This window comes from Antedon bifida, chromosome 8, assembly GCF_963402885.1.
Source record: "Antedon bifida chromosome 8, ecAntBifi1.1, whole genome shotgun sequence".
NCBI classification, from domain to species: Eukaryota; Metazoa; Echinodermata; class Crinoidea; order Comatulida; family Antedonidae; genus Antedon; species Antedon bifida.
Genome location: NC_136233.1, coordinates 5,863,980 through 5,891,699, shown reverse-complemented (window position 1 = coordinate 5,891,699; position 27,720 = coordinate 5,863,980). Strand labels below are relative to the sequence as shown.

At 33.0% G+C, this 27,720-nt stretch overlaps 1 protein-coding gene across 1 annotated transcript; it reads right to left on the bottom strand.

Annotated features, from left to right (window-relative positions):
• Nucleotides 1-522: 522 nt before the first annotated feature.
• LOC144851175 (diacylglycerol O-acyltransferase 1-like) lies at nucleotides 523-26,571 on the bottom strand. The gene is made up of 17 exons (XM_078708744.1): nucleotides 26,518-26,571; nucleotides 15,202-15,353; nucleotides 14,890-14,977; nucleotides 14,041-14,081; nucleotides 12,805-12,890; nucleotides 12,532-12,584; nucleotides 11,633-11,735; nucleotides 9,597-9,785; nucleotides 9,200-9,262; nucleotides 8,805-8,908; nucleotides 8,187-8,267; nucleotides 6,377-6,421; nucleotides 5,723-5,835; nucleotides 4,436-4,501; nucleotides 3,952-4,039; nucleotides 3,376-3,438; nucleotides 523-3,071 (listed from the first exon to the last, which is right to left on the bottom strand). Exons 2-17 carry the CDS (start codon nucleotides 15,351-15,353, stop codon nucleotides 2,904-2,906), a joined length of 1,503 nt encoding a protein of 500 aa, XP_078564870.1. The 5' UTR covers nucleotides 26,518-26,571; the 3' UTR covers nucleotides 523-2,903.
• Nucleotides 26,572-27,720: the final 1,149 nt, after the last annotated feature.

Below are 27,720 nucleotides of genomic sequence, written 5' to 3'. Positions count from 1 at the left end.
CCAAAATTAATAGTAATACAGATAGCTCCATTAAATTTTGGAGGCAATCCGAACCAGTTCCAGTCTGGACCACTGTTTCGTATAATTTTCAGACCTGCTAGTGTTAAAAGATAGGACAGAATTTTCAAAAGCCGGCGAGGCAGTCTTAAAGTAAACTGAACATAATTTGATTTAATTTACAGGTTTTTTGATACGAGTAGTTTTAAAAAACCTATTTCTTTTCAAATTCACCCGTTTGTTTTTGGCGTTGCTGTTCTATTGTTAGTTAATTGTTTGTTGAAACTCCCTGTGGCGACGCTTTTACTAAAAAATATAGGGGGGAAATATCACCATTCAATAGGCTAGTACCTTAGGTTTTCACATTTAAAATATCAATTTGTTAATACATTTATAATAACGCGAAAGTGCCATTTCCGTCATATTTTCAAAATCGTCTCTTTCACAACATCCTGGATCGACCCCTTTTGTTTTTAGTCTAAAACCTTTTGTTTTTAGTCTAAAACGAACAACTACAACCATTCATTCAAAAATCTCTTTATTAAAATAATCATTTTATAAACGGTGTATACATTACACAGTTAAGTTAACATGCATTGCATTGATTGATTCAGTGAGCTCTTAGCATTTAATTACGATTATTCTATACATTCTAATTTGAAATTGGTGCTCTAATTGAATGTAAAAAATGAAACATCATAGTTATAACCTTTTAGTGAAAATCTATTAACACATTATGATGCAGAACAAATAGCTTTTGGAAATTATAAATGTTATGTTCATTGGTTGCAAAATGCAAGTGCATGAAAAGAACACAAAAAAAGGACACCAGAAATAACTACTTAAATTATAAAATAACAATAATGTATTTTATCTTATGGAAAAATTAGGTTGTTTTATTGTTATAATAAATGTACATTGCATCTGATATTTGGATATCATGCTTAGAGGAGTTCACAATTCCATTGATATTATATTAATTCATTTACTGTACTACACATTACAAATAATTAGTAATTTATTGAAATTGTTTTAAAAGAACATCTTTTTATTCAATATTGATATAATTTTATTAAAGCCACTTGAGTTAAGGCAAGTCAATTAGTATATACATTTGTGGTATTATGCATTTAAGATGGTAACTGTCTATTTCTATAGTTACAATTCATCCTTGTTCATTGTCAGCCCCATGGCTTCTAAATTGTAAGTAACTTTCTTACATAATTAACAATTAGCTACCAGTGATTTGTTTTAATTGTGTTTCTGAAATCATGGTGTATACACTAAAAATATTAATCATTTTATAAAAATATACTGTTCAGTACATAATTAACTTCTAAGTATATATTTCATACACAATTTATTAGAGCAAAAATCATTACGACACTACTTTGATAATAATAGAAGTGACAAACATATGAATGAATTATTAAATTTTAAACATACATTGATTGAAATTACTAGGCATATGCTAGAGGTGGAAGAAGAAGCAGCAATATTTCAAATAGTTTCCTTCTATCTAGGTAAAAGCATAAAATGGCCTAAGAAATTGTTATCCAGTCAATTGGTTTTAATTGAATCATTTCTATTTACTACAATATGAGCACAATTTTAAAAATATATGTTTTTAATCAAATGTACATCAAAATATAGTATAAGAAAAATAAAATAAAATTTATTCCTACAACCTTAAAATCAAAGCACCAGTGAAGCAATAAAGCCTATATTCCAGTCGACATTGCATTGAATTAACCAGATTAAGTAATCAATAATTATTTTACAGGAAAATGGGTACAGTAATCAGGCTACACATCAACATAGTCACTGAAACACGATTTGATTTACATTATTTGTTTCAAAATATGAATAAAATGACACAAAAATGGAACAATAAAAAACAAAACTAATTGAACCAGGATAAACTAAAGAAAGCTTAAAATAATATATAATTTATTTCCATTTGAGTCTTTAAAGGCCAGGTGCGGGCAAAAAATTTCTATTGATCATACATTCCAATAATTATCGATCGATAGTTTCCCCTATGTTTCATAATTTTTGGGATTTTATTTGTGTTACACAAGCTTGTTGAAAATAAGCACTTTCTTATCAGTGGGGGGATAGTTCAAATTACACAGTAAAATCTCTATTCTTTTGTACACAAATTTTGTAAATAGAGAGGCATTTTAAAAAGCTATGAAAAATAAACGGTGTGGTAAAAAATGTTATCAGATAACTAAATATAGGTAATATAACTTGAATATTACATTTCTGGTATTTTTATTCAACTTCAGCATTTTATTTTCATGCTATAGCAAAAATTATCCACCGTATATCCACCATCTTTTTTCACCTTCTAGGGAGTCACCAGACATGTTATTACATTAGGTTAACTACCTAACTACTGAAAAAAAGTCTTCCTGGTTTTTATGGAAGAACTTTGCCAAATATTGTATTTGGCCATATTAAGGGGAAATTCATGTTTTTTCGTCTTGATTTCTGTTACAAATATTTGATTTATGTACAATTAACCAAATATTATATTTAAAATTCATGCCTGTACCTGAGCTTTAAATGGTAACGATTAACAGGAAAAAGTGACCAATTAAATGGTTCACAAATTATAACATCGTAGTTTGCGAACATAATACCTACATGCTAATACTTATCACAACGCAATGTTTTTCACAATTTTTGTATACTTTTAGGTCTTTTCTTTTAAATAACAAGTTTATAACTCAATGTCGACTGGAAAATAGATATTTCCCGTTTTCAACAATTCCAACAAAATATCATTAAAAAAAAGTTGTAATATTGTATACTATTTAAGTGTAGCTATAATTAATCAAATTAAAATTATATTATAAATCTATGCCTGAAATATTTTATTCATTTACAAATTAAATAGATCAGGTCACAGATGTAGTACTGTTTGTGGCTGAAATCATGTTAATGACATAATAATCATGGAAGTACATCAATACACAAACAGGCTGACCTATAATAAGAGAGATCCATACAGCTGAGTTGCCATATGCTCCATGAAGGAATCGGGCTGTAAAATATTGAATAGGTACCTGTGAAAAAAACACAAATTTAACAATTTGGTACATGTATATTTAAAAATCCACATTACATACTATACTTTTGATTTTGAAAAACCAACCTTGAGAAAATAAGTAAACTAATAGCAAAGTGAACATTTGAATTTCATGGGGACAGTACCTTAAAAACATAACATTCCTAAACAAATATGAATAAGTAGACTTTGTTTCTACGCATGAAAATATTCACAATACAAAACATTCATTATTTGTATTACATAGCACTAGAAAAACAACCAAACTTATTCATTCTCTCAATTGATTGAACTCATCTTACCTGTGCCATCATACCAGCAAAAGCCCATAGCCTAAATAAGTGCAATGGAACACTCACAAGGTACTGTAAAAAAAATACACAAAAAAACACATTTTAAATTCTCAGAAAATTCTAGGGTTAATTTATAAACATGAATAAACAATAGAGCTCTATAATAATACAATTCATATAGAGGATGCTATACATAAGCTAATAGTAATAGGCGTGCATCGTCGGCATATCAAATACCAAGTAATGTAAACAATAATTATTTTAATAAAGTAGTCATGTTCTATCCATATTTTGGTGACATGTTTGACAAACCTGCTACAGTGCTACTGTAGCAGTTTTGTTTAAAATATATCTTATGATGGTCTATCCATAACAAGTTTATCATTAGGGCCGTCAGAACAATACAGGCTGACAAGATAATTTATATATGATTCTGAAATTAGATGTTGTTTTGGGGAAATGTTTTTTAATTTTCAAAATGTACAGTATCTTAGATTGTGCATCTAACATAGGCCTAAATTCCTGGGAGAATTTTGGGGTAAAATGAGTGATAAAAGCAGAGTTTAAAATAATTTGTGACTTGACCTCATGGAATATTGCCGATAACAGAAAAACAGCAATAGCTGCTTGAATTGATGAGTATCCTTTTCTTCTCATTGGTGCATAGAGATGTCTGAGGGGAAATTCATATTATTCTTATTAATAACAAGTTTATAAAGATAATTAGACTCCAATAGGATTTATACAACAGAGGCATGTCTGGTTTTAAATCTCTTGTTTTAAATGACTTTTTTAAATAATAGTTTAAGCAAACAAAAGAATATAAAGTACTGTGGTAGATGCAAACCTGGATGGAGTCTGGGGCAACTTAAGAAGTCCAGGACAGTAAGAACATTGGTCACTTAAAATGGAGGGTCTTTAAAACAAACTATATAGCATAGAAAATATCAAGAACTAGATTTGAACTCGTCACTTTGATCAAGGATTATTCAAACGGCACTAGTAGGAACAGTTTAGCCTAGGTTGACATTCAACACGGCAGCATGTATGTGTTCTAGCTCCAGCTTACCTTTTAGCCCACCTGTGGACTGGAATGTTCCAATTCTTCCAAAAATAATCAACATTTTCAGAATTCCTGATGAAAAAAGAAGCAGATAAACTTAAGCTTAATAACAATTATTATGTTTGGTTTCAAGCACATAAATGATCACAACTAATAAAAACATCATACAGCATTACTCATTTAAGGGTCTGTTTCTGCTGCATAAAAATAACCAGTTAAAATGGGTGTGAATAAATTAACTCCATTTTCTTGGGAGCAGAAACAGGACAAATTTGTGGGAACCAGTTAATAGGCAGCGCAAACAAACGGTTAAAAACACCCATTAAATTTGGTGTTAGAACACCATTTAACCGGTTATCGCTGGGCACCTTTTAGCTGCAACACAAAATAACGGTTATTTGATTGACAGCTGCTGACTCCGAGTCAACTACAGTGCAGTAATGTTTGAATTAATCGCCAGCACCAATTGCATTTTGGGTAATTCTAACGATTTTTGTCAATGACCACCCACTGATTTAACCGGTTATTTTGGAGCACAAATTGAGCAGAAATCTATTTTAAAATAAACGGTTAATTTGTGTTATGCAGCAGAAACAGACCCTTAGACACAAATTTAAGCTGAATTTCCCAAGTTGTGTAGTGTTCTCTAAGCTTCAGACATTTTTAAAGACATATATCAAAAAACATTTAAGAAAATAAAAAAAAGTATGGGTAGAACACAAGGCGCTCACATCTCAGGATTCTCTTCCATCTTGACAGCATCTTTGACTCGTATATTACATTAGGGACTTTTAGATTGAGTGAATGAGCACAAAGTTCATGTCCACATAGGTCGTAGTCAACTGTTACTCGTACGACAGATATATAAACCTTTCGATTAAGTGGACATTTACGTTGAGGTGCCAGTGAACGCATGATGTAAAATCTGACCCTGTAATCTCTAGAAACTGGCTTGTGTCCTAGGTGATATTAAACTCTATATTTAAAATATCTAATAAAAATCAATACATTTATAAATTTCCTGAGCTACTGTATAAAGTGACTCATATGTTTTCATTAATAATTCTTCATGTAATAAACAAATTTTAATAAATAACGGTTCATTTAAAAAATATACATTACGAATAATATAAAAATCTTAAAAATTATTATTTCCGATACTACGCCGATTTTGTGATGCCATGCCTCATATATTTGTCATAGTGACAAATTAATGCTAGTTTCATATTACGCATCTTAACAGGCAATGTCTTTATAATATAGTTTTAATAGTACAAGTTGTTTCTAACTTACCACCAATCCCTGTAGAATTCTCTATCAGCAAAGCGAATTAATTCTCCAATTAAATTGAGCAATGAGTGAAAGAAACAGTAGAAAAATAGGAGCCATATGAAGTGATTTGGAATCTATCAAATAAGAAAATGAGTCTGTTAACATGTCTATCCAACACAGGATTATATATATATAATGATGGTTTAAGGTTTACCAACTTTTCCAATACCCTTTTCACATCTGCAAAATGTAACAACTTGTAACAAGTTGTTACCAGGTTTGCATAGTGTGAATACAATTTTATGTAAAATCTCCCTAGATTTCACAGGGGTCCCTTGTGAAATTTCGGGAGAAAAACACACTGACGAGAGGCCTGTTTTTGTTCCGAGATGTTATCATAAATAAAATAGCCCAAGATTTCACGACGTTTGCTTATATGTGTTTGTGTGAAAACATGTAATAAGATCAAACCGTGTTACAACTTGTTACAAGTTATATATAGGCCTCTGAAATATTAGATTTATGGCAATTCATGAATTGGATCCATCTATGATTATTATCAACTATATAATATTTTTAGTCGGTTTAATAACTGTTTTCTGTAATAGGTCGACTTTCCATGTTTCCATGAAATACAACAATTAAAAATTTATTAAAATTTATTCAACAACTCACAGCAAGTTTCAGAATTCTTTCAACAATTCGTTTAAGATCCATTTCCTACAAGAACAGAATATATTTATTATACAGATATTGCCTGCTTAGAGATGAAATATAAGATTTGACATCCACGAGGGAATATTTTTCTCTTGGGATTATATACTTTTAGTCCTGAGGGAAAAATATCATTCCCAAGCGGATGTAAAATTATTTTACCAATATATAAAGACGATATCTGTTATATTATAGGGTGCAGGTCAAGTCGGCCCCAAACCGTCTCGGCCAAAGTCAAGTAGGCCCCACGTCAAGTCGGCCCCAAGTCAACTCGGCCTCAAGTCAACTCTGCCACAATATGGAACGCAAAAAGTGCTTAATATTATTATGATTATTACTATCCACTTTTTAAAAAAAATGAAGAAATAAGAAAAATACTCATATAAAAAAATGATCTCATTGCCGATATGCGTGTTACAAAAACATGTGCAGGTACCACATTTTAGTAAATCGAAGACGTAGGCCTACGTTCCACCATGGAGCTATTATAGCTCCATGGTTCCACCATTTGGCCATAGAAAAATGATCGTACATATCATTTTTGTCCATGATTTGCGTTTTTAAAAAAGGGGAAAACACATAGCAGTTGTAGATATCGAAATAGCTGCCAAAGGCGCAGGGAGGCGCAGCTACGAATTGGTTTCAGATGTTGTCGCCTGATCAAATGCATACACTGAAGAAATCTACGCATGATTCAACCATGGAGTTAACATTATTTAATACCTCATTGATTCAAACAAAAAATCTTATTACACCTAATAAATGTCCGCGCATATCGGACATGTTTATTGAATTTTGACGCATGAGCGAACATACGCGCCCACGTACGTGCATCATCATTATTGGGCCTACCATGTTCAATCAATATCTATTTATTATCCAAATGTTCATTGTAATCATTATTAATAGTATGAATGCTAGCTTATTAATCAAGTGTTTGCTATGCGCAATTTGAACAATTTGTTTTTTTGTTGTTATTTTTTATTAAACGTAAATAAAGGAAAGTTGGTGAAATCCTTCTTATTTTTTTTGCTAATTGTATTATTGTCTAAATATTAATATTCATTAAAAGTCAGAATTATTCAAAGGTAAAAAAATGTGAAGAAATATTATTTTATCAATCCCCTTCCTTTGCACTTTTTGCGTTCCATACTTTAACAGGGCCGAGTTGACCGATTATTTTTTGGCCGATAATAATTTCAAGCCCTCATTGTCAGCCTACCACAGTTGTTTTAACTTGTATGTACTCTCACTTTCGAGATCACAATGGATGGTGATGTGAACACTGTTTATCTTGCCATAGGGTAACGTGATGAACTTCACTTTCATCATTTTTTAAACTTAAATTTTAATAGATTTTGTGGAAAATAAGCAGGACACCTTTATTTAGGGCTGAAGTCTGTTGCAAACGACAATGTCAATTAGTCTTTTATAATACACCTGATTGTATTCTTGCAATTTGATTGGTTATACGCATCACATATAATTATTTTTAAAGAATTAGCTGTACCTAATAGAAAATTGATATCTAATGGTGATAATGCGCTCATAATGCACGTTCAACTTTCTGTAAACATTGCGAGAATGTTGCCATGATTGCGTTCGGAAAGCAACTTGGTGTGCATACATAACTGTTCTATTCCACCTCTAAAGTTGGAGCACTGCCTTTTTTAATGGCCTCTAAATGTAACGCCTCAGACTTTTTAAAACATATTATGAAACTAAATACTTTTATTTGAAATTTAATCAAAAACTACATAAAAGTGTTTACATTAAATGGTTTGACGGCATTCATGACAGTTGGAACAATCCACTGTTGAACCAAGCCCAGCATCAACTGTAGCAAAAACACCTAAAAAAAGATATTTGTTGCATATTATTATATTGTATTTACATATATTGAAACAGTATACATTGATTTTTCTTTCCCTTTAATTACCCCAAAAGGGCAAATTTATATTTTGTAACAATATACCTTCTAGCAACACCAAATTTCAGGTCCATTTTGAATAGAGCAACTCATTAAATATTCTCCACCACCATACATTCACTATCATAACATTGCAGGGGGTTTCAAGTAAATTAGTGAGTCCAATAAAATTACTATTTTTCATTTGCAATACATATATTCAACTGAATTCATTTTATGAAAATCAGACTGTGTTACCAGAATCAAAGGGTGTGAATATAAATGCAGTCAAATATTCTAAATTTATTAGATTAAATATTTTAAACCTTGGTACCCTTTAAATCTCTAATAATGATACATATACTACTTATTAGATATTTTAAACCTTTAAATCTCTCATAATGATACATATACTACTTATTAGATATTTTAAACCTTGGGGTACCGTTTAAACCTCCAGTAATGATACATTCTACTTACAATTTCAATGATTCTTCTGAAGAGAAAGCGTTTCCTAATTCTTGCCGAGCGAGGAAAATTCAACTCATAGCAGAGAGTAGGAGCCAACAGAAAATAATACATATCTGACAAAACGTAATAAGTCTTAATTACTTTTATTATATTTATTTATCATAAATTTGGCAAACATCCTAAAGAAGTGGGAACCCTCACATGTTACATGTTACAGAAACATTTTTCATACATTATAATTGAGGGAAAGCTTTTATATAATTGTAAAATTACAGTGCAGCATATACATACTCTAAAAATAATAACTCAACACTTTATTTTAGAAATATTAACAAAATATAAATAGTTTTAAAATTTCAAATAGTAAAAGTTATCCAAATTATATCTGGTGAAGTCCAATTTACCTTTTAAGTTTATATTATCAGGGTACTCCACTAATGTTGAATCAACTTTTGGGATATCACCATCTATTGGAAAAAAAAATCATTGAATTTGTTTGGTTGAATGAGAATGAGAAAAAGTTGCCCTAACTGAACCCGGAACCTTCTGCTTGATATGCAGAACCGTTAGACAACTGGGGCTTTCATGGTATTTCGATTGGATAGTGACTCTTTAACACTCGCAGCATGGTATGGTGGAACAGCACTAGTCCTCAATTGTATGCTGGCGCACCAGAAATCAAATTCATAGGCCCTTCATTTACAAAGTGGGATCTCCAAAGAGATACTTTTACATATATAAAGAGACAACATACTATAAGACACGACATACATGATCCTGAAGAAATGTCAGTGTACATACCATTATCCTCCTTCTCAGTAAAATTCTTTTCTTTCAATTCTTTTCTCATCCTGGGTGATGGGGTACTGGCTCCTCTTTTACGACGTTTGTTTTTACGTGTTGCTTCACGGCACCATCTGTTCACAATATGGTATGAGATGAGTTTTAAGAATGCCTGTGTGTAAATACCAAGTGCAGTAAAAGACCCAACTACAACATAAGGAATGCAAAGTAACAACAAATAAAATACATACAATTTGTACACAATTTTAAACTTCAAAAAAAGTATCTTGACATCAATATTAAACACTTCCTTGTAGTCCAGACAATCTTATATCTGTGGATTGACCCAAAACAAATTGCAATAGTTTCAAAACTTGTTTTTTCTGATTCTGTAGTTATTGGAGTGTTTTATTTTCAAAATCTACTATATAATCGGTTTTTTGGAACATGTATTTTAGAGGTTATTTTAGGTCAAATATGTCTAAAATCGGTAATAATCAATATTTAACGATATAAACTAAGATTGATATACTATCTACTATCATGTTTGGTACCACATTGTAGCTACTTCAATTATCTACCCAATGATGTCAAATATATCAAATTTACATGTACGATACGATACGATAAAACTTTATTGTCACAGCGGCAAAAATATACAGTTAAGAGATATGGGTCCTTAGGTACACTCGAGTTAGTATGAATATAACATAAACTACAAGACTAAAATAAATAATAAACAGGGAACTGTAACAGAAACATGAGTAATAAGCGGACTAGCGTTTGAAATCTCTATTATACAACCTGATAGCTGATGGAATATATGTGTTTCTAAATCTGTTTGTTTTGACTTTTGGGTAGAGCAATGTACCTGATCTGCAGGTAACACTAACAAGGGTATCAAAGACAGGGTGAGTAACATCAGACATAATACAATTAAGTTTTTTAGACATCATTTCATTACATAAGTGTTCTAACAATTTAACATCGGTGCCTATAATCTTACCCGCTTGCTTAATAATCAAATTTAATTTCAGTCCATTTAACCATATAATGATACAAATTGAAAGAGCAGATTGTACAACAGAAACGTAAAACATGTGTAAAATATTGGACTTAACATTAAATTTTCTACGTAGAAAGTACATTCTTTTATTACATTTAATAGCGAGCTTATCTGTGTTAACATTCCAACCAACCACCAACCACTTGTCATAAAGATTTGTTTTTGGTGTTAAATTGTTCAGACTAACATATTTATATTTGATCTAACACAACTTTTAGCCATAAAATGACAGGAAATTTATTCATTCATTAATATTCAATTAAACAATATGATGTCAATACAGAGTATTATATAATAATCTATATATTAATGTTACTAATTGCTAACTATTAGTCGTGTAATTTTACGTATATCCTAGGAAACCGCTGAATGATAAGTGATCACATTTGGCACACTAATGCTTCTTGATATGCCGCACATGGTAGGTTATATCACTTTCCTGAATTTTAAGGATAAACACTAAAAAAGCCTCAGCGGCCATGTTTTGCAAGTTGTTATGTCACATATCACGGCTAGCTCAGTGAGTAAAACGCTGTGGCCATTAAAATCATTGCTTAGTAATTAGTATTTTGCAGGCCTTGTCTTTTAAGGCGAGCGAGTGCGATCACTCACCTAACACACTCCTAAACTGCCCTTGAGGAGTGCGATTTACAACACGCTTAAATTTAGTAAACTTCTACACACCAAAATACCAACAGCATCCCTGAATGTATTGAGGAGTGCAATTTGTAGCACACCTATAATTTGCATAAGGCAAGGCATGATTCTGTATTGCCAAATGGGGATAACAGTGTCCAACATGGCACACAAATAGTAGGCGATACAAGCATGAAAATAGCAATAGCAAACTTAGATAAAATGTTCACTAACTTTGACAAATCCTCTTATCTCACACTATATTATAGTGAAAAAAAAACTATTTGTGTAATAGTACTTCTGTACCAATACCAAACAGTGATATATTCAACAAACAGTGATATATTCTTACCTGGATTTGGTCTAAACATTGTAATTACAACAACTGGACATGTCACAATGGTAAAAATATTTGCGCTCTTGAGAACGAATCCAACACTTTCGTTTATAGTGCCCTAAGATTAACATACCAATTAAAATAAACATTTATTTTAAATGTAATAGTTAAGTAAAATTTGAAAATCAGAGTTGCAAATAAAAAGAACTGAAAAAAAGACATATTGTTCTGAATAATAATAATTGTAAAATTTGACAACAAATCCAATAAGGTGGTATTTTTAAACCTTTTAAAAACGTTATGCGATGATGTGCGTTATATCAATAGGGAAACTCCTGGGCTGCCACAATTCATTAGAAATTGGTCGATGACCAGCTGCATTTTGAAACCGCAAAGAGTGCAATTTCTGGGCCATATTCAAACATTTTTCTCCCTTCATTTCACCACTGTGGAGTAGTAGTATATCATGAATCAAACATTTACCATCTAGCAATTGGTTAAAATAGCATCACATGATAAAATATAGATGTACTATTTTCGAACGTTAGAGAAAAAAGTAAACTAAGACTAAAATAGTCTTTACTATTTGCAGAGAGATGATGTTACAGCTACCACGTTCAACATTCTTTAGAATGTGCAAGCAAGTGCATTACTGTTATTGGCTGTCGCTTTTGGTTTAGAAATAACATCCGATTTAGTAACCTGGGAATAGCAGATTGCACAGGTAAAAGGTGTATAATGTGTTTAAATATTTGATCCATAATATAAAAACAATTATACTTTGCCTATTTTGAGTTTCTACTTAAAACTGCGGGCCTCAGTGTCTCTGAAATAGTAAGCTAATAGAGACATATTCAAAAAATGGTTATTAACTAAAAGCTGGAATTATTAAAATAAAATACAACAGTACATACTTGTGCCAGTAATTGTTCAATGCCAATAGAAAAGAAGACAAATATATTGAGTACTGTAAAATATAAAACAAATATATTACTCTTGGCAACCATTCATATACACACCAATGCATATATATTTTAATTTTACATCAATAAAATTAATTCAAAATAAGATATTAAACATAGTTAAAAACTTAGCATGTCATGCACGTTAAAACTCATTTTACTTGTGGATAGGAAAATCAGAATTAGTCATGTAAAGAAGAATTTCAGTTAATAATACATCCTTACCACATATCAGTGTTAGATTAGGCCAGCTGTATGGATTTTTTAAGAAAACTGAAATCCAAGAGATAGGATCCACCAGAATTCCATACCTGAAAAGATTATGTAATTTTTTAATGAAGTTCCAAAAAAAAAAAGTAAATTTTATGTATTATCAATTTATTTTTATTTTATTTCACCTTATTTATAGAGGGTGACCCTAAAGAGCGTTTATGAGTTATGATAACTGTCTGTCTGTGACAGTGGCTGCGTGTATACTAGTACACCGGTGTAACCTCCTACTCGCCTAGAAAGATGTACTAGGTTCTTTAAAGTGCATATGAGCCAGATGTGTACACTGGACCTATGGTTTATAGTCCTTATCCGAGAAGACTCATTGTATCACCAGAACCATGGAGCGAGTGAGGCTCGAACCATTACCGATGTTAATATGGCAAAGTATTACGGTTCCACTATCTTTACCGCTTGGCCACTCATTCGCTACCAATCAATCATTGAAATTACCTTGTTCGATAATGCATCAAAAATAGTAAAAAAAAAAATCACAAGAACCCTGTTTGAACACCTTAAATTTTTATGTTTTAAAATGGTCTATTTTGAAAATGAAAACCATATACAACATTCAATTCTATGGGCATTTTTCGCAATTTAAGATGGTGCCTAAAATAGTCACCATTTCCTGTTTTCCTCATAACATTGAAAGATATAACACCATTAGATAATTTTAATGTATATATACAGTTAAACTTCCCATAAGTGGCCACCTTTGGGACCTACAAAAGTGGACGCTTACGGGAGGTGAACGCTTACTATCCATATCTATATGGTTTTCTAGACCTATTTTATTTCTTCATTTATTTACTGGATGATCATTGATGGAGGTGAAACTCAGCTGTCTGTGAGCATAGATGGATTTTAACCTGAGGCTATTGTATTAGGCGCGTATTTGTAAATACAGCAGTACCGATAAAATATGATAAGAAAAACACAGCGTAGAGCATAGCATAATATGTAGGTTATTATACTGTACATACTGTACATATGGGAAAGATAGAGGGAGAGTAATTGAGACTGAACATAGCCTTATACAACATTACAGGATCTCATCTTGAGACTAACACAGATTGGCTATTAACACATAGTTGAGGTCTGCCATAAACAAAGATTTAAGCCTAACAACATGTGTGGATGCCAAAAAACATGATTCACCAACTTTTTACAAGCTTAGAATAGAAAACTTACTTTATAAGGTTTTCTAACACAAGACGTGTATTGGACATTGCCTGCAATTGAAATGAAACATTATTATTATTTTTGATTTTATTTGATCTTTTCTAATATATTCTCTCAAATGGGAGCATACCATTACAGAATGTTAGTTCAGAACATTGAAGCCAAAGTCTTCCAGCAGTTAGACGTTAAGGGTTCATCATGCTTCTCAAAATTTAATCGTTATCTTATCTATTATTCAATGGGCGGAAGATGATTTGACATAAGCTATGTTTATAAGATTTCTTAATATGGTATAGTTTAAGTAACGTTATGTTATGTATACTTTGATTGTAATTTAAAGTTGATGGACCAGGTGATGATAAATTTTACAATACAGCAGATTCAGTTTATAAACTTTAATATCAATAATTTTGAGGCATACAATTGTTTAATGTTTTGTCAATATTATAACACTTTGTAATTTCAATAATACAGATAAAACCGGATTAAGCGATTCACAAATCTCTGGATCATCTAGTCTAATCAATATTCATGTCAGTATACAGTACATCCATGTACAAGTCTTTTTAAAGTCTACAACCGTGACAGAGGTCATGCATTATGAAAACGGATGCTTTGGATTTGGACATTAAAATGGTCAAAAAAATGCCAGATTTTGGTAAAATGATGCCAATTTTTATATCATCCAATGCCTGATGGGCCCATATGTCAGAAAGCATAATTATGCTTGAATTTGTCCCATTGTGTTTAATACTGTAGTTATATATTTAAATTACCACAAAACAAACAAAAATGATTTAAGAGGTAAAAATACATTAAAAAAGAATATTTATATATTAAAAACAATAATAAGCATACCAAAAGAATAATGCACAAGTTAAGGAAGCCTCGATAGTTGTTAAATCCACTTCCACTGCTCAACAATGAATCTTGTGGTTTATGTAAACTGTAAAAGAACATGCCATTGAATTAGAAACATAAAGTATTTCACGGTTGATAAATATAAAATTATTTAAAAACAAATTTATATCGTGCATTGTTTTAATATTAGTTATTGATTTAATGTTTTATATTGATACATTATCATATGTCTTTACTCTTTAATATCAGTTATTATTTTCCGCAATTAAAAAATGCACTGCAATGACTATCACTGAAAAATTCACTAACGGAATATCAGGCTGCTTTTTACGTTGTTGTTCATGCTGTCGAACTTCATCATCAATTTTAGTTGCTGATCCAACACGTCTAAGTTTGCCACTGGAATGACGCTGCCTCAACTGACGATCATTGGTGTCTACCTCTGAATCTGAAGCTGCCATCTACAAAATAAAAAAATACTTTACATCGAATGTGAGGAAAAATGTACATAACACAAATGTAACTTAACATGTTCATTTTGCCGCAACAGAAATGCAACTCAATTTTAAATGCTGCAGCACAAATTAAATTTAGGTGAATGAGGAAACTTGACACAAATGCAAGGGATCATGTTTTAATTTTTGTATCTTAGTCTTTAAAAAAAACTGTTGACTTTTAGTAAAAATAATGCATATATATTACTTTTAAACTTTTAAACCAGGTCATTCCTTGTCTTAAATGTACGTTCTATGCACTAGTAGAATCCTCTCATGGACAATCTTAGGTCCTACTTTAGTTAGGCCTTTGTGGTACGTGTAAACAGCTGTAATGTATGAACATCATATGCTAGCTATAGGCTAACCTGATTGCTGCATTTCTTTTTTGGCAGAATCCATCAATACCGGGGAAGACCCAATATTTTCCCTGAAGAGTTACGGTTCTTTCATTTGATTTGCCTTCATGATCGATCAAAAGTGGGTGCATCACAGAAGCAAAACAAAAATATAAATCCATGCACAATGCATGCTGGTATTTATAGAGGGTTGCCTAAATTATTAAAATCATAGTAGTCAACTCTTACTCACGATTCATTGATAATACTTAATAGCAAGATTTTCATCAATAATGTCGCTGGACATAATGGTACATTAAAAAAAAGTCAATGTTTGGTTGACATGGAATACAAGAAATGGTTAATTAGTCCACGATACCCAATGAGTAATGGGGAAGCGTAACGAGCAGTTCAAATCGTGAAACAATTTGTACGCGAAAACGCTGACCTGTGCAAGGCCCTAATGGCATATCGCACCATCCCATTAGCAATGGTTAGTCTGACAGAGCTGTGCTTCGGACATACAGTACAGATAATAAATACTGCAACATTTGAACACATTGACTGACTACCTATTGGACGCGTGGCTAAGCTAACATGCTACGCGTAGTCTGCGAAGCGATAGCTAGGAGGGGAAATCCAGATGTTCAGATTTATTGTGTACTGATGTTCTGCATGCACCGCACACGGAATTAGAATACTAGTTTTCATCAAATTTAAAATGCGAGTTAATTATTGTGAAGTAATAATAAATGTATTAATATTAGTATTAGTTACTGTGTGTTTTGAATTGTTGAATTAGAAAATATCTTGACAAATGTACATCACAGTTATTTTACAACACATTAATTTTACCACACATTGACTACGGTGCTCTTCTGTTGGGCACCGGAAGTAAAACACACATTAACAAGATTCAAAAACTTTGTAGTTCTTCAGGCTCCGCCTCGCACCAGCACTCACATTCTTCTAACATCTCTACACATCATGAATGTGTCACAGAGGGTGCAGTACCAGGTAGGCTGCCTAGCTTTCAAAGCTATGAACAATATTGCCCCTCGATACATCACCCAACGATTTTCCACTGTTCCGATACGCTCTATTAGGACTAGGGCTGCTTCCAGGGGCGACTTACTGGTACCCAAAGTCAAATTGGAATGTTTCCGGCGCTCTTTTATTTATTCTGCTAGTATTTTATATAACTTATTACCTTCTGTTTTAAAAGAATGTACCAATATTAACTCGTTTAAATTTAATTTAAAAAAACACATTTTATCGTAATTGTCTAATTGAATTTTTTTTAGATAATTATTTTTTTAGATAATTGTTTTCAATTTAAATGTATATAGTAGATTCGTATTAGTTAAGTATAGTTGTATATATTTTGTCATTTTTAAGAGGGCCCCTGGATATCAGCTGACCTGCGGGTTCAGCTGGAAGGGTTACCCTCTATAAATAAAGTTGAAATAAAAAATAAAAATAAATGTGTTGTGTTAAAAATGGGACATTTATTTTTATGAAAGAAGAACAAGTGAGCCTAACGGCCAACGTACGTTAAGGATGGCGGTCGTTGTCTACCGACAGTTTAATTTTAAAATAAGTGGTACGCCTAGCTAGTACTTATAGGCCTAGTTAGTAATAGTACTCCATACTGTGTGTTTATCCATGTGTGTATGATCCGCGGATGGATACTCTCTCTGAAATGTACTTTTTTATGTTTTATTTAATCTTTAATTTTGTGAAGTTGAACTTTTAAATAAAGTCTTGCCTATTTCCTTACCCTAAAATGTTAATTATAATTTATTTTTATTTATAACTAAAATAACATTTATTTAAATACTATCTAATTTATTATCGCGCATGACTAAAAAAACAAAACAAGATCAGGCAAGTACATGTTATGTGTCCTCGATCCTCCTCTCTGATGACGATGTTCTAAACGACCTGAGACAACTTAACCCTCCACCAATCCTCTGCTGCAGGTTGTTACAATAGCTAATAATGGAGTTTGATGTACAGTTACAACAGTTTCAAGCCTAGATAATTTTTGTTTTTATGAAACATACTGACGTACTGTATTAATTAATTATAAATTAACTTGTAATTTTAGGCCTACTAATGGTCATAACGGTCCGTCATCAATGAATTTTGTACACAACTGGCCGGCAATGGTGAATGTACAGTCAGCAGTTGTAGGCCTAGTATACGACTTTTCGTGTCTAGCCTAGGCTTTGAGCAGTTTTTAATTGCTATTTTCTTTAGAAAAATTTGAATTTCAAGTATGTTTAATGATGATATTATTGTATTGGCAATCGTATTATTTCTATTTATTTGAACTTTTCGTACTCGTAGCCTGCTTAACCGTCGACGATGTACGTGTACACAGTTCAGTTTGAGGAATTCCCACACACAGTTGATCACAAAGTAGGCTACGAATGCTACACGTAGCCTACGAATTTTGTAAATTACGCCACGCGTAGACCACGTTTTTATCTGTACTGTAAGATCAGAACAACAGTGCCAAGAACAGAAAGAGAACTACGACTTATGCTATCAGACCGAAACGCTCACAAACTAGATCCAGGTGGTCGCGTATGTGCGAGATACAAAGACACACAGAACAGTAATTGAAAATGCATGAATGCCATAATTGTATGTGATCCAAACACAGAGAGGTAACATACTCAGAAATAGAAGTGGCAGAGTTTCTAAACCACCAGAGAGACTTGATTTAATCTATGAACAATCTAGAGAACATTCACAATGAACTCAGTCAGTAATTGTTAATCATAAATATTATGAATGATGTACTAAACATTTGAACACTGTAATTTGAAGTTAATTAATAATGTTGATAAAAGTTCAGTGTACATCTGGTGAATTAAGAATGAATAGAAATGGTCAAGTCTGATGTCGCAAAGTTGCCCCAACACAAAGTTGCCCCAACACAAAGTTGCCCCAACACAAAGTGTTGGAAAGTCGTCCCCTAAACGTTAAAATAGTTTACAAGTTCGTAAAATTACGCAATTGATATTCTTGGACAATGTGAACACAAAATAACACAGAAGGTGTAGGCATACTGTAAAAAGGGGAAGCCCCGCCATGTAGTAGGCCTACTAGCCTAGTAGTCTCAGGTCATTGTCCGTGTATGTATTATTTGGTGCCTCTTCACTGTTGTTTAATTTAAAATTAAACAAACACCCGATATGAGGATATTTATTAGGTTTGATAATTAGGTCGTTTTATAACCAAAAGGGTTGAAAGGAATTTCTTCAGTAAAATGAAGTTGTTGATTAAAAGGCGACTCACGATTTCTGAAACCAATCGGAGCTGCGCCTTCTGGCAGCTGTTTCCTCACAGCTGCTACGTGTTTCTGTTATCGGGAATTCCCCTTTTTTAAAAAACATGAAAACTGTACGATGGTTTTTCCATGGTCAAAATGTAGTGTCTTAATTTATACTAAGATACCTGCATGTAAAACGATCTTATCGGCGATGAGATCCTTTTTTTTTGACTATTTTTTATTTCTTCAATTTGAAAAGTCATAACCATAATAATATTGAACAAGATTTGATTCGTCACTATGACGAATTATAGGTTATATGCATTGATTTTTAAAATAAAGATAATTGATTTTTAAAAGATATATTGACTGATTGATTTTCTCAGAATCTTTAATTATTTATTTATAATATATGATAGGATCTTGCTAATGCAAATACAATAGCCGGTATCACAATCCGATCAAAAGATCCCTCTGCATATAATGTCATAAACCACATTTGTTACATAATAAAGACATTATAATATATATAATATAATATATATAATTTCATTATAAATCATGTGTATTTTAAGGAAGAAAGTTAATGTTAAGTTTGTTATTTCGGCCTAAGAAAATGTCATAATTTTTTGATTGTCGAAATAAATTTTTTAAATTGAATATGCAATTAATGATGACTTTATCAACTTTTGTTCTCTTAATTTCATAATAAGTCATACATATGATATACACTTCAAGAAAATGAAATAAAAAATAGGGTGTTCCTGAGCATTCTGACGATCTATATTATTTTAAAAATTTAGCATATTTTCACCATTTTGTTAACTTACACGTGCGTAGCCTGTCACTTTTGACGTGCTCGTGAGTTGTATAACGCAAATTCGAGTTGAAAAGTGAATAAAATATGATATTATTAAAGAAAGATTGTACAACAGAAATAGGACAAAAAGAGTGTGCATAATTGTTTAACGCGCAGTGCGCATGCAAAAATCTGCGCACTCATGGCAATTTTTTAAATGCTTAAAATTGCCTGACAGTGAAACGTACTCTAATTTCATAAAAAATAAATGTTGACAATTTTGAAAATTTTAAGCACGCGTACGCATGCGTTATATGCGCTACGCACGTAATTGTATTGCCATATGATGAAATATGACCTGAAATTTATGAGTACCAAATTTTGTTTAAAATTAATAACATGCTTGTGAAGATCTGATTACAAACGTGATTTCGTTAAATCGTGCGTAGATCATGTAATTTTTTTATTGCACACTGTGAAAACATAACCACATTGATTCCTGACCATAAGGAATATACAAGTCGACCTTCTCATTTACATACTTCTCAATTACGAACCTTCTATTTTACGAACGCTGTTCGAACGATGACGTCATCACTAATAATAATATAATAAAACTTTTACGTACCTACGAATTTATTATCTTCTTAATTTAATAAACTATCCCAAAACAATTACTTCATAACTAAAGCAAAGCTGATTAAAAACGATCCACGATTTATTTCTAGTTTAAAAGTTGTCTAGGCCGTTTAGCTAGGCCTAGGCCGTTTAGCTAAGCCTAGGCCGTTTAGTCTAGGCCTAAGCTAGTGGTCAGGAGATCATCATCCCCACTGCTGGAGTGCATGGAGAGCACCCTGCACATGTTTTGAAAAAACCGAAGGTTGATCGCGAACTGCAAAAAGGCTAACTACGATGACCATACTATAAATTTAGTTTGGTTTGTGCATGTTTTTACGATATAAAAAAACACTTGACCCTTATTTATTAATATTTTAAAACTTTGTTGCCAGTCGTCGCGTAGCCATTTTTCTGGGAATTCCATTTTACTTGCTGTCTCCACCACACAAGTAAATGATGGAATTTTGGTACAGAGAATGTGTGTAACATAACAAAAAGCAGAAATATCAATCTTTTTGGCAGTTAAGGTGTTAATTTACATTTTAAATTTAATTGTTTTATACTGTATTTTTAATACTGTTTGTTCTTCTACTGTACTATGCACAGTAAGTTTTACATAGTACATTTGTTTGGACATGTTTTTACCACTGATTTTAATAGAGGGCGCTTTTTTCCGAACCTTTCTCATTTACAAACTTTTTCATTTACGAACGCCTCTCAGACCAAGGGGTACGTAAATGAGAAGGTCGACTGTACTCTGAAAAATTGATGAAACTGATATCAAGATAATTGACGGACAAAATAGTGCTAAGGAAAGAATAAATAAATAAATAAATAAACTAGAGGGTACTCCGAGAGTACAAACCTCCGCCTACTGTAAAATTCCCCTACATAAAATGACCCCGGAAAGTATATATATATATATTTTTTTTTTTTTTTAAATTAGTTTTAAGTGTAAATAGGCTAACTGCAAAGTTGTGGTTGAGAGTTTGGTGTAATGGTTATGTATCCATCCTCTCACAGTTGAGATCGCTGGTTCAAGTCCCACTGAGGTTTTTTTTGTTTTTTTTAATTTCTTTTTTTTTTGTGGACCTTCATCTTTGACCATGACCCTTCAAAATTTAACCACAATTGTATGATGAGTCATTGATCATTAAGGCTAAGTTTGGTGAGAATCGGATAAAAACTGTGGTCTCTAGGCAGTAAAATAGTTTCTTAGTTGTGACCTTGAACTATGACCTTTCCCCCTCACAATTGAACTCGTCCAAGCTTTTGGGGCATAGATCATTGTGGCCAGATTTGGCCAGATTCGGATGAAAACTGTGGCCTCCAGGCTGTTCACAGACACACACACACACAAACGCATGCACACACAAACATACAGGGGTGAAAATATAACCTCCTTGGCAGAGGTAATAATAAATAAATATATAAAGATTCTGACAGAATTAAGAGGTTATATGCATGATAATGCATTAACCTAATAACAATAGACATATACTTGTCAATAAATGCAAATGATCAAAAAGTAGCCCATAACACTCATTGTCTTACATAATGCTGTTTGTTTTAACTAATCTATACGATAGGCCTACTATATCACTTTTATACATTATATTACTATATTATCCTAAAAAATGAGCTGTATCCACTTGTAGCTTGAAGATTTGTACAGTAGAACCTTCGTTTTACGTACCCTAATTTTACGTACCCTTGATTTTACGTACGCTTTAATGACCGATGACGTCATCATTTTCTTACATTGAGGGCGCAATTTAACAACAACAAAGCACAAAGCCATGGCTGTGTAAGGAACTCATGTGCATTCCCCTACAGCAGCGACTGTTTTTATTGATAGAAAATACAAGAACATTGATATTTTATTTATTACACTTTATTTAAACTAAATCGCACAGCCTGTATATACTGTACTTTTCTAGGCCTCACATCTTGCTAGGCCTGCTAGCCTGGCCTAGATTAGTCTGGGCCTAGGGAGGGCCTAGCTAAGCTGAATACAGATCACTCCGGCCGCGCTTCACTCCGGCCGCGCTTCAATCCGGCCACGATTCATTCCGGCCGCGATTCATTCCGGCCGCAGCTATGGAGCGCCCAATGAGTCTTTTACAACCGAGACACGTTTTTTGTAGAGAATCAAAATAAACATTCGTAACATACAGTATATTTTTTTCTCTTTCAGGATCACAACAGCATCGCAAGTGTTTTAAATTAGGTCTAATGCTAAAACAAAATAATTTAATTGTAATGTGATTAATTAATGTAATTGATTGCAATGTACCCTATGTCAGTATTATTTTTATCATATATAAATTAAAATATAAAATCATTGTAAATTGGACTGTACAAAAATGATATATTAATTCTTGATACAATTCCAGGTTTTATGCTTTATTAGGAGAGTGTGGGGTTTATGTTATACTTATTCCTTCTGATTAGTAATCACATATCAACCATAGAAAATAAAAAGACTGTGCAGTTATTGTATGGAGTCTTCTGTGACTTCTACGTCTATGGGACCAGTATCGCCAGGGAAACCGCTCAGCAAGATCTCTTTTAAACGCTGGATCGCGCATTATCTCGCACAATGTCAGACAATTTGACTAGACCTACAGTATTACACTAGCATTAAACATAAAATGTACATAGAAAGAAATTAAATATTATTCAAACATTAAATAACACATATTGTTATTAACTATAATTAGTAAGTATGGGTACTGGCAAGATAAAGTGTTATAAAAATAAGGTTTTTAACTAATTTTTAATGTTAATGTAAAGCTATAAAATGTACAAAGAAAGAAATTAAATATTGTTATTGAAGGAAAAAGCAGTTCCAACTTCTTTGAATGTTAATGAAAAAAGTAAAATTTTTGTTAATAAATATTCAACTAGTTCCATTTAAATTCTCTTTTCTTTTAATTCTTTTGACCAAGAATTTGTTATAACACTGAACAGTATAGAAAACGTAGATATGGGCGCTCCATACTAACGGCCCCTTTGCACAGGAAGTCGAATTGAATAGCGGCCGGAGTGCATAACATCGCGCTAAACTGATACGGCGGCCGGAGTAGTGAAGCGCGGCCGGAGTGATCGGCTTCCGCTAAGCTAGTGACCACCTGCATGCTGTAGGCAAACACGGCAGCCTTTTTAGCTACGATCTACGTATTTGGGGGTCAATTTAAGGTCAACCTTGATTTTACGAATCCCTTGTTTTACGTTTCGGTCCCGTACCGTACGTAAAATGGAGGTTCTACTGTACTTGTGTCTTTGGTAACTAATTTTAAAATCATATTAAATTAACATTTTCGAAACTTTAAATCAGTGGTAATCTTTTTAGAAACTTTCAAAACAAGGAACTATTTTTTTAATGATTTTCAAAAAGCACATTATTCCATTAAAACCTGTAAAATAAAAATTAAAACACATAATTATTATGTATATAATAGTAGGGATACAGAGAGCTGACCCCATTTTCATTACCACGATTAAACAGCGCGCACGTTAATACAGTATGCGCGCAATGTCATTGACGTGGTGTTTTTCTACTTTGGTAAACACTTTTTATAAGGTCATTATTCTGAAAATAAAATTATGAAAATATTCTTTTGAGTGAATACTTATTTACCGATTATTCTATAAGATCAAGTATTTTTTATTTCCATTTCATTCAACCAAACATGTGAATATAGTGGTTAAAAGATCGTCATCGTCTAGCGCATATAGCTTTTGTTTACTACGAAACCCTCGGAAGGCTCAATGACCTACAATTATCAACCTTATTTTTCTTATGACCTCAAAATGTTTTTTCTTCCTACACCAAGATAATATAGTTCCACATACCATGTGCTTGTTACTAAGAAAAATATTAATTTTAAAGTGCTAAAAAAACAGTTTTATCCCGATATGAGGCCTTTATGATTCGAATATTTCATTTTAGTAACAACCCATATACCATGAAAAATATCCGTTTTGTCCATATTTAAAATAATTTTTGGAAAATTCCGAGGGGCTCAACTACAAAAACGCCATTTTGTGGTATGATGTCATCGTAAGCCAATCAAACCTCCGCTTTCGACCGCTCTGCAGAGCTCACGGTTGAACGATTTTGGATTCTCGCCCTTTGATTGTTTGATGCGAATCAACACACAGCGGAGGAATTTTCTCGCGAGTGCCGTGAAGTCACATGGGCTCAGGCCTGTCCAATTACACTGGAAAATAGTGCATTCAAATTCTTCGAATGAGGTTAAAGCCCCCTTCCCTACGTTTTTTAGATCTAATTTAAGATCACAAACTATATTTAATGTAAAAATAATACTATATGGTCCTATTGCGATAACTTTTTTCGTCTTTAAACGGTTAAAAATGTGAAAAATAAGTCGATTCTAATAATTATAGCGGCCCGCTATAAATCCCAAAATGCATTGCGCGCGGATTGATATTTTTGTTTTTCACCTGTAATTCGCCCACTTTTCGGTCGATCGTGAGGCCAAAACAAATGGAAGACTCCTAACTTTTCAGCGAAAATACCGGGTTTTCCCCAATTTGTATCAACAGAGTCTGGCAAAAATAGAAAGACAATTAATGCAGCAACTATACAACGTCAGGCTTGGTATATAGCTAGCGTACGATGTTCGTACGTTACCGATGTTTACCAGCTAGGCCTACAAAACTAAGCCTAGCTAGGCTAGGCCTAAGACCGTCCACGAGAGGTCGATCGCCGCGAGCTACTTAGGTAGTGCATTGTTTCTCACTTTTTATCATAATTTACCATAAAACGTACATTTAAGACAAGGAATGACATGGTTTAATGTTTTTAAAGTGATATATATGTATTATTTTCCAAAAAACGTCCAAAATTGCAGGGAAGGGGTCTTTAAATAAACACTCTTTTTATATAATAAACAAGTAATTTTACAATGTTGATATACAAAATATATTACTTAAAACCGTGATTTTATATAATTATTTTTACGAAAAATGACTAGTTCATACAATTGTCGACTGAGGGCGCAATTTGTTTACATCATACGTGGCTAAAAACGATCATTTTCGGCGATATTTTAAACCCTATATTTCGAAAACTACAAACAAGTCATATTTTCATAATTCTTTCTTTATGCACTTGTCAATTGTATGACCCACTATACGACCCCCGGGAGAGGTGCGTCATTTGTCCGACGTGTGTCATACCTTATGAATACCATGACGCACATGTGCGTCAAAAATGTGACTTACCTTTAGGTGACCATGACGCACCCATTTTGACGCACTGTGACCATGTTATTTATGATATGGTGGGTGGTAAAGTGACAGACATTGACCCACCATTGTTCATTGATGTGACGTACCATCTAGGTTTTTTGACGCACCCCTGCGTCAATAATTATTTGTAAATGACGCACCATTGACGCACCTCTCCCGGGGGTCGTATAGTGGGTCATACAATTGACAAGTGCATTATTACAATATTGATACAAAATACTAACAGTACAGGCAATGTATAATTTGTTTGAAAAATATTAACTTTTAATTTTACATCGTTATCCCTAATAATAGAACATTATAATGTATACGACATTAAGCGCGTACAAAGGAACAAGGCGATCGATATCAAACGCAACCGATATGATTAAAACATCGTACTAACGGCGCGCTTCATACCGAAATAAAACCGTGGGCAACTTTGCGATGGGGCGACTTTGCGATGGGGCGACTTTGCGATGTGGCAACTTTGCGATAATAATAAGCAAATTTGCGATGGGGCGACTGTGTCTGGGCGACTGTGTCTGGGCGACTTTGTTTTGGGGCGACTTTGTTTTGGGGCGACTTGACTGGATACCGGCCTAGCTAGCCTACCTAACTAGAACTTAGGCCTAGCCTACTAGCTAGGCCTAGCTAGCCTAATTAAGCCTTATTTTTATTAATTTAGCCTAAATTTTAGGCTAGCCAACAACAACAAAAGAGTGCGCCTTAACTAGAATATAGGCATATGCCTTTTTTATCCTTAATTATGCGTATAATCTATTATCTAACCACTAGAAATGTTATATGCATAAACGTAAACATCAAACTTACAACGATCGTGTCTATCTCCCCCCAAACACGACCGTCTCTCTCCGGCCTCCTCGATCGATCGTGGTCAACAACAACTATGGAACGCCGTTACTGCCTTCTTCGGCTCTCTTTTTCCGGGCGCAACTGCAGTTTCGCACCACACTGTTATATATTCGATTTCTCACCTAAATTTTTTCTCACACCCACATCAATCAATTTTGGGCCATTATATAACATGTTCACATGATTTAGCCACCGCTATCACAATAAAAAATGCCTTTCAAAACATTTTTTTTTCCTCGAATACTTCGATTTAACTGGGGCCATTTTAGAATCAAAAAATTGCCAGAAATCAATGTATGTTTTATTTTCTGTTTTTATTTTTAAACTATAGAGATAAAAGTGGTTTTATAAAGAACCAGCTGTACATATCAAACCGGCGACGATATGAGTCCGTACATACAACATTTTATTTTTTTTAAACAAGGCTGTTCACAGTTTTAAAAATCATAAACCATATTTCAATTTCAATATGTAAAACACATATCTAAAATATTGCTATCTCAATGTATTAAAAAATTGAAAATGACATTTCGCTACCAATGTAGCAACATTGATTAACAAAATCAAAATTCAACAGTGTGGCGTGTTGACCGCGAATTACTAACAATACCATCTTTCCCACTACACCTGCACAAAATCATTTGCATAACAACGAACGGCATACCAAACTACGATGAGACATACATTTTCTTCTAAACACGTAACGAAGATAATTAATTTCTTTTTAACATTAAAATTGAGGGCGCTAAACATAAAATTTACGAGATCAAATACATGTAGCGAAGGCCAAAAAAAAGAGTAAAAAATGTGCTCTCCCTGCCTCAGCACTAAGGCCCTGCCACAGCCTTGGGGTCGTTTCCACCACATCATCACCAGATGCATTGCTAGTGCCTTCTCAAGATGTGTGGTGGAAAGGGGGACGTATAATTCTGTGAACCCCAAACACAGTGGTCGCATACCTTTAACTCTATTCCACCGACCAGCGTGGGAATCGAACCCACGACATTCGTGTTGTCAACACGACGCTCAGTCGCCTGAGCCAACTGGTCATTTTGGTTTTAACAAAGTTAATATGATATTTATGACGTATTGATGAATTACGTAATACACGTATAAATAGACTTTATCAACTGATCGGTGTGTACCACTTTATGGCGTAGC

Coding starts and splice junctions, on each gene's coding strand:
- LOC144851175 (XM_078708744.1), bottom strand. CDS start 15,353: ATGGCAGCTTCAGATTCAGAGGTAGACACCAATGATCGTCAGTTGAGG. Junction 14,082..14,889: donor ACTTGTGCATTATTCTTTTG/GTATGCTTATTA, acceptor TTTCAATTGCAG/GCAATGTCCAATACACGTCT. Junction 5,836..6,376: donor AAAGAATTCTGAAACTTGCT/GTGAGTTGTTGA, acceptor CTTATTTGATAG/ATTCCAAATCACTTCATATG.